This window comes from Halichoerus grypus, chromosome 7 (assembly GCF_964656455.1).
Source record: "Halichoerus grypus chromosome 7, mHalGry1.hap1.1, whole genome shotgun sequence".
Lineage (NCBI taxonomy): Eukaryota > Metazoa > Chordata > Mammalia > Carnivora > Phocidae > Halichoerus > Halichoerus grypus.
In genome coordinates, this window is record NC_135718.1 from 128,861,661 (window position 1) to 128,875,713 (window position 14,053).

The window sequence follows — 14,053 nt, forward strand, 5'->3', positions numbered from 1 at the left end:
TGGGCTAGACTTTAGTTTTGACTCCTGTTACTTCTCTTCAGAAACAGCGGGATTGTTTCTAACTAGTCTTGTTTGAGAGAACTCTCTGCTCCAGCTCCCTGCTCCCACATTGCAGCCAGAATGGTGGCCCTGGAGTGCATGTCAGGGAGACTATTGGGCGGTGCAGCCCTCCGCTGAATCACAGAACACAGAAACTTCGAGGAACTGACAATTTTCTCAGTTCTCCCAAGGATAGTACAGAGCTAGTGCTATTCTAGATGCTGAGAGAGAAGGCAATTTGTTATAATCTTACATGGACGCCTCAGGGCAATGGGATTAATTCTTTTGGTGCTGGTTAAAAGCTTGGGCTCAGGAGTCACGTAGAACCAAGTTTCCGACCCTGGCCAGCCTATGATCTTGAGCACGTTAGTGGTCAAGAGAATGATCTCATCTGAAAAATGGGAATAAAATAGTGTTATTTCAGGGGCGCCTGGCTGGCTCAGTTGTGGAGCACTTGACTCTTGATCTCTGGTTTGTGAGTTCGAGCCCATGTTGGGTATAGAGATTACTTTAAAAAAATAAAACCTTGAAAAAAACTGTGCTATTTCACTGAATCTTTGTCAGAATTAAATGAGATAATTTATGCAGGCTCTTAGTGTGATGCCTGGAAAATGGTGAATGCTTCATCAAAGTTAGCTATTATGAATTGCCCGCTGTACAAAACCCTCAGAAATTTCACTGTCCACAGGATTGAGTTTTAAGTTTTTTTACCGAGACATTACAAAGGCCTTTATCAGCTGGTTCTCACTTACTCTCCAGACTCATCTTGCTCTACTTTCCCTCTGGCATTTGGGCCTCACTGAACTTCTCCTACTTCTCCAAATATGGACATCTCTTTTATTCCTCCAGGCTTTTGCAAATGCTGATTCTTCTGCAGGATTGCCCTTCCTCCCATTCTCCGCCGAAAGATCCAAGCAATTGACAAGGCCCAGTTCTGAGTTTGGCTTTGGACTGAGACTGCTAGGTTCACATTCTGGCTCTGCCAGCCACGGACCAACTGTATGACCTTTGGTAAAATCTTCGTCATAGACTCACAGGATTATCATAAGGATTAAATTATACAGATGAGTATTTAGCACAGCACCTATTACATGGCTAACTCAAAAATGTTATTCTCTTTCTCCTACTCTGAATCTTTTCCAAACTCTTCCCATCTGTACCTTGTATCTCCACTATACTATTAATCACACTGTACACTGTGTTGTAATTGTTTATTATTTGTCTATCTTACTCTAGACCAAGTTCTTTGGGGGGGGGCAGTTTAAGACCAGTGTTGGTCAGAATCGTATCCTTGGGAACTAGCAGTGCTTGGCAGGTGGCAGGTCCTTAATAAATGTTTGTATGTTGAGTGAATGAGGCAGAAACCCATGTAAGACAAGGAACAGTGAGCTCTTGCGTGGGACATTCTCTTTGTTGGGCTGCTTCACTATTTGAGCCTAACAATCCAATGCAAGATCTTTCTTTTTGGAGGTGAGATGGCCAAGTGTGTCTCACAGAGCACAGTGGCATACACATACTAGCTGATCGAGAAATGTTTGATGAAATACTAGTAACAGTATTTATTGATGACTCCGCTGTATGGAGGGGTGAATTCTGCAGGCCCCACAAGCCTTTCTTGTGGGGCCCCAGGGAAAGCAACACATAGTTCCATGCAGGGTAGCAATGTTGACCTTCCTCCTACGATTGATTCACTGTTCTGTCCCAATGGGACTAGCAAAGAAGATCTGAGGAAGCTGCCCTAGTCCGACCCTGGGAGAAGGGGGTGAATTATCATAGCAGAGGTGAAGGGCAGTCAGGATAGATGGGCCTGGGGGAGGCCAACTCTCTCCAGGCACCAACAAGTCTGGCTGGGGCTGGTGGTGATATCAGGTTACTATTTAAAGGAGAAAGTTTCTCTTCCAGACAGAAAGACAATACTTTAGTTGGTTTGCCAGGTACCCTGAAGTAGAAGCATGGTGAAGGAGGGGCCAAGAGATGGCAGGGAAAGAGTGGCCAAACCAAGGGACCACTGTGATCATACCTGGGTTCAAAAAGCATCCCCTCCAACTTGTGTTCTCCCCCACCCTTAAAAGCCTCCGGGGAGAAGTTGAGCTTCTGGCTCTGCTGAGGCAGCTGTTAAGTGATCCCTGAGTTTGGCGGCAGGTCGTATTTCAGCACATGGCCCTAGCGCTCAAAGGTTCTCTGGAAGGCCTGGGAGAAATTCTGTGCTGGGAAATGCTTCCTCCCAGGATTCCCAGGTGCGAAAAGCCTTAGAAACAAACACAACAACCCGTTAGGTATAACCCAGGGGCCTGAGCCCCGTTTATTTGCACAGCCAGAGGTTTCTGCCACAAGCAGCTGTCTTAGATTGTGGGTGGCCATCTCCTTCCAACCGGGGCTGGGGCAGGGAGAGACAGATTCCCTTCTCTGAGGTCTAAAGAAATCCTTTTCTCCTTTCCGGCAATCTCTACGAGACATCTGTAAGGCCGCTCAACTTGCGCTCACACGTGCAGAATCTGCTTGAGGTAAGCACCAAATATTAAGTAAAACCCATGACACAGGTTGTTCCTTTCATCACAGGCACCCAGTGTGATGCTATCAAGGAACTAGCTAGTGTCGGGACAAATGTACACGCTTCCTTCTTTCTGACCCGTGGAAGACAGTGCTCCACAGGCCTGACCTGGACCTTCTATCACATGGAGATCTGGGGGGCCCCTGCCGGGAACTACTCAGCCCTGGCCCTCTTCCATGGCTACAAGGATGCTGTTCCTGCAGGTATCATCCAGATTTCGGCTCCAGAGTAAGACAAGAAGGCTGATACTGTCAGGAAAGGAATCTAGGGCTTATAGCGTTTGAGTACTGACTGAGGACAATTGCAGGGAACAGGACCAGGAAACAGGACCATGGAGCAGGATGCTCAGTAGGTGAATCGCATCTTTTGTGAGTAGCCCAGTTTGTCCAGGTTGGGATGGCAGGCCAGCTGCACCATCGGGGGTGGTCCACAGAGCAGCAGCAGTGCGTCGTCCCCTGGGGCGGGCAGGTGCTCCCGGATCATGTCGGCTGTCACAAAGCCCTTGCTGTAGGCCCAACCTGAAGTACAGAGGAGAGGAGAGACCAGACACTCCAGACTCATGCTGGCAAGGGGTCGGGTACCATAAGGTGGGGAGGGGTGAGTCCTGGGTAAAGCCTCTTGAGAAGGGATCAAGTTGTAACAGTAGCTGGGTGGGTATCCTCAGCCTGCTCCAGGTTCACAGCCATCCCTCCCCGCCCAATGAAAACAGGAACCCGAAGGAAGGGGCCCAGGAGAGGCACTAAGTCTGTGCACTCACACTTTTGAGTTTGGCTGTGCTGGAGGGTTGGTTTCACCGAGATCAGAACCCCCCCCCCCCACCAGGGAGAAGGCCCTGATTTGCGGATGTCCAGAAATGGGGCGGGTACCTTCTGGGGGGTGATCCAGAGTGAACCAAAGTTTAAAGCGATTGGGATATCGGGCCTGCAGCTCCTCCAGGTCCTCCCGCAAGATTATGTCCTTTTCAGTCTGAAAGCGGAAGCCAAGTCTTTAGGAACCTCCTCAGGCACGCGTAAAAGAAGTTCTCTGCTATAATGACTTTCCAACCAGGATGGAAATAGAAAGCTAAAGTTCTAGCGAAGAAGCAAGACGTTTAGAGAGATAGCATGAGGGGAAGGAGAGGGGAGTAGCCCTTATTTACACAGTATGAGGGAATAAAGATGGAATATTTAACAAAGGAAATCCAAGGAGCAGCTTTCTACACTTAGAACTAGGTTCCTTACATGTTTTCTTTTCATTTTCCCTTGGGGGGCCAGGGAAGGATTTGGCTCAATGCTCTGTCCTCCTTGTGGCAGGAGAGGTCCTCTCCCTTGCAGGGGGGGACCTTGGGCAGAGGCCACAACGGGCACTGGACCGGCCGTGCCTGCTGGGGCCACACCTCTCAGCCTCCACAACTTTGAAGACCGAGGCCTGACAAAAGTAAACCAACCTGGTTGGCAAAAAGCAGGGAGCACTGGGTTGGATCTTCAGGGTCTTTCAGGATGGCCCGGATCAGCTGTAGCATCGGGGTGATTCCTGCAAACAGACAGCTCACGATGAGATAGGATGGCCGCAGCCCCTCCCCTGTCCTCGCGCCTTAGCTGATCAACCTGTCATCTTTTTTTTTTTTTTTTTTTTTTAAGATTTTATTTATTTGACAGAGAGAGACACAGCGAGAGCAGGAACACAAGCAGAGGGAGTGGGAGAGGGAGAAGCAGGCTTCCCGCTGAGCAGGGAGCCCGATGTGGGACTCGATCCCGGGACCCCGGGATCATGACCTGAGCCGAAGGCAGACGCTTAACGACTGAGCCACCCAGGCGCCCCAACCTGTCATCTTCATTCTACACCTTTACCACTCCGCTCCACCTTCCTTTAGTACCCTAATCCTCTGTCCTCCTGTGTGCAGCACTGACATTCCGGGACAGAGATGCCCTTGATCCCACACTCCACTTCGTATCTGGCAGGCGAATTGTGGTCATGCTCACTATTCACATAAGATCATACTGTCGAAATCCTTCTAAGGAACCAATCTCAGACTCTTCCTCTGAAAGTCTATTGGAGGCTAGGACTCAAATGTCACAGATGAGTACCTAGTGATTCAATGATGAAGGTTCAGTAACACTGGACTTGTGGGTTGAGAGCATGTGCTTTGGAGCTGGACAGAGCTAGATACTAATCCTGTCTCTAGCCATTACTATTTAACCCTGTGGAGACCATTCGACCTCTCTGAACCTCCACTGTTTTCATCTGTAAAAGGGGAAGACTAATACCTACTTCATAGATATGCATGCATATAAAGTGACTAGCATCGTGTCTAATACAGAAACATCCAATGTTTGTTCATTTTCTTCCTTCTCGACTCCCCTATTTCTAGCTGCTTCTCTATTCTCACCTAAAGATTATTAGATTCATTCAACCGGAGGTCTTGGGAGAGCCCACATGATTGATTTCTCTCATTCTATTAGTTAAAAAAAAATTTTTTTTTTCTTTCTACCTGATTATGATTTGTTTTTCAGATACTAGAGAGTTCTAGGCATTGCCAGGAATCCACTGATTAACAGCTTGGCTATGATTACCAAACCTTCTGAGAGTCACTTGGGTGTTTTCATGGCAACAATCAACAATGGTGGGAGAGGATGGCCCCTCAAGTGATATACACCTGTTCCGCCGGCAATCATCCCTAGTTTCTTCGCCACTTGGGGTTCTGGTAGAGACTTTTTGTTGGGCTGAATGCTAAAATTCCCTGAAAAGTCAAGTGAAGAGAGGGGTGGAAGAAAAAAGTCAACACCAGGAAATAAGAAAACAAATACAGAACTGAAAATGTGTCCCAGGCCAGTTTGGCAGCTGCTATGCAATCGGATCCCGGAGCTTGGGTGGAGGTTTGAGTTGAGCAGCCCTGACAATAATACACTTGAGGGACAATGGGGCCAGGACTATCTGTCCCATATTATTAAGTACCAGTCAGTTTAGGGCTACACAGTGAGTCATTAGCTGCCTCTGGCAGAGGGTCACTCCCTGGTGAGGGCAACAGGCATGGAGCCAGGCGTGAATCTGTTTTCCCAAGTGGCACAGAGCAGCTCTGGAGGCTTGCTAATGCACGCAGCTGTTCCCATGGGCAGGGATGAAAGAAAGCTATCTCTGGCTATTTGAACCGCTCAGCCAGAGAAGCGAATCTCAGAGGGAGGGAAACAGAGACATGGGTTTGCTTTAGGCATGTCCACAGCAGTCATGGCTGGTGAATTCTAGTGGATAGGGAACTGACCCCTGTGGCAAATGGAGCTGAGAAATATGCCTCTCTATCATATCAGTGCTATGTTTAAAGGAAGGGCAGCTCTGGGCCTTCCCCATGTGCACACATACAGGCATGTGCATGGCCACACTGGGCCAAGATGACCATGGGCACTGAAGAAGGCTTAGGGAGGAGAGAGGCCATTACCTTTCCCGGTGTAAGTGAGCAACCCGCTGGGCCCTCGAAACTCCACCACATCCCCAACCTTCAGGCTATTCAGGTACTGAGACATCTTCCCTCCCTCAGGAAATTTGGGGTGCACACCCTTCAGGTAGACCTGGTAGAACAGAACATACTTCATTTGGAATGTCACTAACTTCTGAGCCACCTGCTGAACGGTCCTCCCTGAAGCTGGGGCAGGAATTACGCACGTGCCATCATCCCCATTCCAAGTTCTTTCTTCATATGCCCAAAGGACACGTGTCTCCTGCTATCAAACAATTCTTGGAAGTTTACAAATCCCAGAAAGAGAAGGATAAGGAGCTCCTGGGGCACCTTCCTACCCCCTTACCTTGATGACAAGATCCACGTAGCCTTGGTCCTCATCACTGGTGACAGGAGTGTATGGCCTGATGACCAGGCTGCCATCGATCCGGGCAGAGAGGTAGACATGTTTGCCTGGGGACCACGTGGAAAGCTACATAAGGGCTGCTTGTGGACAAGCGGCGTTCCTGTTACCTTTCGAAATACTCAAGGAATTTTGAGAGAACAAGGATGTCTTGCTTCCTAGCATGGTTCCAGTGAGCTACCAGGCAGGGAGGACCCCTTTGGGCCACCAGTTATATCCTTCATAAGCCCCCCATTGGAGAAACTCATCAATTACTACCAGGACCTTAGCAGTGGCAGGTGATCTGAGGGTCCGCCAATGAGAACAAAATTAGTGTTTGCTTGGGGGGAGGTATAAGCAAATCCTGCAGGGAGGAGGAAGAACCGGTGAGTGTGAAGGATGTCTGGGGGCACAGAAGCCACACCCTGGAGTGGTCCGGGGGTCAGTGGTACCTCATGGATCCAGAGCTGGGTAGGGAGGGGAATCACCCTCTTCGGATACCCGGGAAAGGAGCCCACTGCACACTTTCCTTACCCACAGGCAGCCCCAGAATGTGGTGGGCGGTGGGCAGGGCAAAGCGGAACCTCTTGGTGTTGTGGCTCACAGTCTGGAGGATGGATGACACACACGTTTCACCAGGCAAGTCTGGTGCTGCAAAGTCCCTTGGGTGGATGGTCCCCCCTCTACCCAGGTCCTTCCTCCACAACTTACCGTCTTGTCTAGCAGTCGCAGCAGGTACTTCTCATTGGGGTCCAGGAGAGTGACCTTTGGCCGGCGGGACCTCCGAATCAAGTAGGAGCCCAGAGCCAGGCCGAGCAGAGTCAGCAGCCCCACCCCCAGGGAGGCCAGAAGGACTGGGCTCTGTGGGTAGAGGAGGCAGCGTGACCATCATGCTGGGGAAGAGCCCGGGGAGGGGGTGGTGACTGTCCCGTACGACCAGCCGCCCCAGGGATGGCGACCCCGAGCTCCAGCGCGAGAGCCTGTCAGGGCCAGAAGGGTAACCTGAGCAGGGTCCCAAGCCCCACTGTGCGGTACCGGGACCCCGGCATCCAGGGCAGGTGCAGCGCCCTACGGGGCGGGGTCGGCGGCGAGAGCCCCTGGTCCGGAGCGGAGTGTCCAGAGCCAGATGGGACGTAGTCCCCTGGTGCAGGGCACAGAGCAAGGGTCTCACCGGCTGGAAGCCCATGACCGCGCACCTCTTCCTCCGCCGCCAGGCCGGCGGACAGATCCCACAATGCGTCGCGGGGAGGGCAGGAGGCGGGGCCTGGTGAGGGCGGGGCTGGTGGGCGGAGCGGCTCTGCGCCCCACCCCTTTGTCCCAGACCTGGTGGCCAGGGGGCTCAGGAGCCCCTGGATTAATCCAAGATCTTTTAAGGCCGCAGCTCCCCTCCTCCACCCACTCCCTAGCCTTCCATCCCTGCCACTTCGATCTGCTCACCCCGAACAAGTTGGGAGTCCCGTCAAATGTAGAACGACACCAAGGTGGGTGGGGACTGGGAATCTGAGCCTGCGAATGCTAAACAGGAAGCTGTCTGGCGTTGAGCCAGAGACGCGCCCACAGTTGAGCAGGAAAGGCTGAAATTACCTTAGTTTTCCGACAGAATGAATTGCAACAGAATTGAACAGTCTGGCGGAGGCTCCTTCAGGAATGAGCGGTGTGGCATGGCAACTTCATTTCCTGGTCCCACATGAAGGTTTTGCTTATAAGCGCCAGGCCATCGGGGCCACTCAGTAGCTTCCTTTGGGTCCAAATCCAGCTTCTTGTCCTCATCTGAGTTCTCCTATCCTCAGGGTCAAAGACCTGGGCTTTGGAGGCCAACTGTACTAAATAAGAATCTCGCCTCTAGCACGGACTGGCTCTGTGACCTTAACTTCTCTGTGACTCTTCATCTATAAGTGGGTATATACTGTCATCTGTCTACTCCACAGGTTTGTTGTGAGGCTTAAATGAGATATGTAATGTGCCTAGTGTACTACCTGTTAGAGCAAAATACTTGACAGATGATCTCAGCTACTATAATGGCTCGGAAGATAGCACTGATAGGGTTTTAGATCTGAGCTCTAACAGGTAAAATGAGACAAGCAAATGAACAAAATGGGACAAGGGGAGTCAGAAATAGACACTGAGAGCCACCGAGCTACACATTTGCCAAAATGGCCATTCTTTCTTATACGCAGTTTCCCAACCAGACTGACATTTGCCCTTGGTTTCTTCTGAGGTCTCTTGCCTTGGCTGGTAGATACACATCTTCTTGAATTTTCACATGGTCTTATCTCTGCGTGTTTGTTTTCTAATCTCCTCTCTTTATAAAGCCACTAGTCATATTGGATTAGGGCCCACCCTACTGACCTCTTTAAAGACTCTATCTCCAGTCACATGCTGAGGCTAGAGGCTAGGACTTCAGTGTATGAATTTTGAGGGGGCAGGTGACACAACTCAGGCCATAATAGAAGGGTGCTATTTTACATGCCATTGCTTCTTCTTTTTTGGGGGGATATACAAATATTTATTTTATTTATTTATTTTATTATGTTAATCACCATACATTACATCACTAGTTTTTGACATGCCATTGCTTCTTAAAATTTTGATTTCTAATTGTACATTATTAGATAGAAATAGATCGATTTCTATGTGTTGACCTTGTATTCTGTGATCTTGCTAAACTCATTCATTAGTTCTAAGGGTTTTGTTTTGTTTTGTTTTTGGTAGATTTCTTGGAATTTTCTATACAGACAATCATGTCATCTGTGAATATAGATAGTTTTGTTTCTTCCTTTCCGGCCTATATGCCTTTTCTTTTCCTTGCCTTATTGCACAGACTAGTACTTTCAGTACTAGTACTGCCTTGTTCCTGATCTTAGGGAGAAAGCATTCAGTCTTTCACCATTAAGTGTGATGTTAGCTGTAGGTGTTTGTTTTGTAGCTGCCCTTTATCAGGTTGAGGAAGCTCCCTTCTATTTCTAGTTTTCTAAGAGTTTTTATCTTGTGTGGATGCTGAACTTTGCCAAATGTTTATTCTATCAATTGATATGATCATCTTTGCTTTATAATATAGTGGATTACGTTGGGTTTTTTTGTTGTTAATATTGTTAATATTGAGCCAGTGTTACCTTCCTGGGATAAGCCCCACTTGGTTCTGGTGTATCGTTCTTTTTATATACTATTGTATTTGATTAATATTTTGTTGATAATTTTTACAACCATATTCATGAGAGACATTGCTCTGAAGTTTCCTACTTCCTGTACTGTCTCTGTCTGGTTTACGTTTTTAAAATGTGTTGTTTGAATCCAAATAAGGTCCACATACTGAGATTTGTTTATGTTTCTTAGGTATTTTTAAAGGTATAGAGTTCCCCTCCATCTCTCGCCTTTTTTTTCCCTTACAAATTTATTTACTGAAAAAACTAGGCTATACTCCTAACCACTGTAATAAGTTGCTTGTAGAAGGTATTTGAGGCCCAGTGTCCAAAAAACACAGCAATCTCTAAGTCTATAGATATTCCTGGGTGAATCATAGTAATTCCCAGGGGGTCCTACTGATTAGCAGGAAGGTGGGTAGTTGTTATCAGGGAGCTCTGTTTCTCCTTCTCAGATAGGGAGCTCTGTCTGGGTGGAAACCTATAGTCCAGGATAGTAGAGGGTGCATCTCTTGCTTTTAGAGTGTAGATCAAAGAAGTGAATATGAGCATTTAGTGTGGGGGTTGAGGTCAGGCGGTAGGAGAATGGATTTCAACAGAGGTGCTAACAAAAGGCAGGAGCAGCTGGATTATGAAACCAGGGGGAATCCAAGAAAAAGAAAGTTGACAAATGGGAAAACCATCACAGAACACACTTGCTGAGTGCCGATCATGTCTCAGGCACTATTTTAGGCATTGGGAGATATAGAGTTGTACAAGACACAGACCCTCTTTAGAGGAATTAATAATCTGGGGGCTCCAATCTTTAAAAAAGAAACAAAACCAAAACCCCATTCTTGGCTCCCCATTGTTCTTATAAAAACAATCAGGCATAACCTCCAGATTCCCTAAAAGAAGAGCCCCTCTCTAGTTCTTCCTCACATGGTGACAGACTCCATCTGCTTTCTCCCCTTTAGCCACACCCTCTTTCATTTTATTTTATTTTTTTTAAAGATTTTATTAATTTGAGAGAGAGAGACAGAGATAGTGAGAGAGAGCACGAGTGGGGAGGAGAGGGAGAAGCAGGCTCCTTGCTGAGTAGAGAGCCTTATGCGGGGCTCGATCCCAGGACCCTGAGATCATGACCTGAGCTGAAGGCAGATGCTTAACCAACTGGGCCACCCAGGCACCCCTTTCATTTTCTTGAACAATCATGTTACTAGGATCTTCATAGTCTTTGCAAGTACCATTCCTTTTGCCTAGAACATTTATCCCCCATCCTTCCACCCACCCTTCAACTAGGTTTTTCAAGCTTGTTCAGAGATTGTGGCAGGTGCAATTCTCAGATGGCCCCCAAGATTCCTACCCCCTGTTCTGCCCTTGAGTGTGGGTGAGACTTTTGACTATGATGGGACAGTCACACTCAATTGATTAGGTTACTTTATATATGACTTGTCTTGGTAGACCCCAGAGAGTTCGCCTGCCAGATTTGAAAGAGAAAACTGCCATGTTGAGAGAGGGCCATGGAGCTGGTACCCGAGGGCTGCCTTGAGATGCTAAGAGCAAGCCCCCAGGTGACAGCCAGCAAGAAAACTAGGACTTCAATCTTATAGTCACGACGGACTCGATTCTGCCAACAATCTGAATGAGCTTGGAAGAAGATACCGAGCCTCAGGTGAGATTGTAGCTCTGGCTGACAGCTTGTTTTCATCCTGACCATAGGACCCAGCTAACCTGTGCTTGGACTCTTGACCCACAGAAACTGTGTGATTATAACTTTGTGTTATTTTTAGCTACTGTTTGTGGTGATTTATCATGCAGCAATAGAAAACTAATATAGAGCTGAACTAAAGCATCTATTCTTTATTTTTAAAAAAGGTTTTATTTATTCATTTATTTGAGAGAGAGAGCACGAGTGGGGTGAGGGGCAGAGGGAGAAGCAGGCTTCTCACTGAGCAGGGAGCCTGATGTGGGACTCGATCCCAGGACCCTGAGATCATGACCTGAGCCAAAGGCAGACGCTTAACTGACTGAGCCACCCAAGTGCCCCTAAAGCATCTATTCTTTAGAGGAAACTTTTTTTCAGCCACTCCAATCCCCAATAACCCAGTCTCTTTAGACATCTTGACTCTGTACTACTTTTTCTTAGCACTTACCACAATGGTTATGTCTGATCCATTTTGTAGTCAGTTATTTTCTGTTTCCTGCCTAAATTTTCAGCTCCATGGGGTAGGGACCCACATATTTCCAGTACTTCACAAAGTGCTTTCATACATTAGGGGTTCATTAAATATTTTAGGGGTTATACACTGTTCTGGTATTACAGACAGCACAAGAAAGGAAAACTTTTGTTCAATCTCTATGAATGTAAGTGTAAAATTAATAAAATATTAGCAAATTATATCCAACGATTATTAATTAATTAATTTATTTGAGAGAGAGAGAGTGAGAGAGAGAGTGAGTAGGGGGAGAGGCAGAGGGAGAGAATCTCAAGCAGACTCGGTGCTGAGAGTGGAGCCCCATGTGGGGAGCCAATGTGGGGCTCACTCCCACAACCCTGAGATCATGACCCGAGCTAAAACCAAGAGTCGACGCTCAACTGACTGAGCCTGAGCCACCCAGGCGACCCTATCCAACAATTATAATTTTTTTTTAATTTTAAAGATTTATTCATTTATTTGAGAGAGAGAGAGCACAAGTGGGAGGGGCAGAGGGAGAGGGAGAGAGAATCTCAGGCAGACTCCATGTTGAGCACAGAGCCTGATCTCACGACCCTGAGATCATGACCAGTGCCGAAACCAAGAGGCAGACACTTAACTGACTGGGCCACCCAGGTACCCCTCCAACAATTATTATTGTTATTTTTTAAAGATTTATTTGTTTATTTGAGAGAGAAACAGAGAGAGCACAAGCTGGGGGAGGGGCAGAGGGAGAGGGACAAGCAGACTCCCCACTGAGCAGGGAGCCCAACATGGGGCCTGATCCCGGGACCCTGAGATCATGACCCAAGCAGAAGTCAGACCCTTAACCAACTGAACCACACAGGTGCCCCAACAATTATTAAAAAACAAACAAACCAATAAACCATAATCATGTTGGATTTATCTCAGGAATGTAAAGATAGGAAATCTCTATGTAAAATTCTCAGCATTAACAGATTCATGGAGAATGATCACATGATCATCTCATTAGTTGCTGAAAAACATTTAATAAAATTCAACCCCATGAATGGGTGATGGACACTGGGGAGGGTATGTGTTCTGGTAAGCGCTGTGAATTGTGCAAGACTGTTGAATCTCAGATCTGTACCTCTGAAACAAATAATGCAATATATGTTAAGAAAGAAAAAAAGAAGAAGAAGAATGTAGCAGGAGGGGAAGAATGAAGGGGGGGAAATCAGAGGGGGAGAAGAACCATGAGAGACAATGGACTCTGAAAAACAAACTGAGGGTTCTAGAGGGGAGGGGGGTGGGAGGATGGGTTAGCCTGGTGATGGGTATTGAGGAGGGCACGTTCTGCATGGAGCACTGGGTGTTATGCACAAACAATGAATCATGGAACACTATATCTAAAACTAATGATGTAATGTATGGGGATTAACATAACAATAAAAAAATTAAAAAAAAAAAATAAAATTCAACCCCATAATTCTTAGGAAGCTAGGAATAGATGAGAACTTTTCCTTAACTTGATAAAGATTATACATCAATATTCTACTGCAAATATCATATTTTAGATACATTTCCATTAATTAGGAACAAAGCTAGACTCTCTGTAACCACTGCCATTATTTAATATGGTATTGGAAATCCTAGCCCAGGCAGTGGCAAACTTTTTCTGTTTGGGTTGAATAATAAATATTTTAGGACATATAGCTTGTGTTGCAATTATTCTACTGTGCTGTTGTAGCATGAAAGCAGTCACAGGTAATACATGAATGAATGAAAGTGACTGTGTTCCATTAAAACTTTATTTACAAAAACAGGTAGTAGGAAATATTTGACATGCAGGCCATAGTTTGCCAATCTCTATTTCAGCCAATGCAACAAGATAAGAAAAATAAGTGAGGAATAAGAACTGAATGTGCCAAAATGGTCATTATTGGCAGATAGTGTGCATCTGCATAGAGAATTCAAGAGAATCAATGAGCTCACTATTATTAATACCAAGAAAATTCAAGATGATTTCTGGATACAAGATTAAACTAAAATATTGAAAATTCCAGGGACGCCTGGCTGGCTCAGTAGGTTAATCACTGGACTCTTGATTTTGGCTCAGGTCATGATCTCATAGGTCATGAGATTGAGCCCCACATGGGGCTCCGCGCTCAGCGGGGAGTCTGCTTGTCTCCTTCTCCCTCTGCCCCTCCCCCTGCTCATGCTGTCTCTCTCAAATAAATAAATAAATAAATAAATCTTTCAAAAGTCCATTATATTATAATTGACAACTATAAAGTATAAATATTATAGTAATAGTTTAATATATTAATATCAACCGAAAATATAAACTATGTAGGAATAAATATAATGAAG

General features: G+C 46.6%; 1 protein-coding gene across 1 annotated transcript; it reads right to left on the minus strand.

The window, feature by feature from the left end:
• Positions 1-2,311: 2,311 nt before the first annotated feature.
• CYB5R1 (cytochrome b5 reductase 1) lies at positions 2,312-7,697 on the minus strand. Its single transcript, XM_036079607.2, has 9 exons — positions 7,574-7,697; positions 7,114-7,263; positions 6,937-7,009; positions 6,367-6,473; positions 6,003-6,132; positions 5,226-5,309; positions 4,017-4,102; positions 3,457-3,556; positions 2,312-3,108 (listed from the first exon to the last, which is right to left on the minus strand). Exons 1-9 carry the CDS (start codon positions 7,586-7,588, stop codon positions 2,936-2,938), a joined length of 918 nt encoding a protein of 305 aa, XP_035935500.2. The 5' UTR covers positions 7,589-7,697; the 3' UTR covers positions 2,312-2,935.
• Between the last annotated feature and the right edge of the window lie 6,356 nt (positions 7,698-14,053).

Excerpts from the sequence above, each read along its gene's own strand:
- CYB5R1 (XM_036079607.2), bottom strand. Across the intron at positions 6,133-6,366 it reads ACGTGGATCTTGTCATCAAG|GTCTACCTGAAGGGTGTGCA; the intron begins GTAAGGGGGTAG and ends CTGTTCTACCAG. Across the intron at positions 5,310-6,002 it reads GCTCACTTACACCGGGAAAG|GGAATTTTAGCATTCAGCCC; the intron begins GTAATGGCCTCT and ends TTGACTTTTCAG.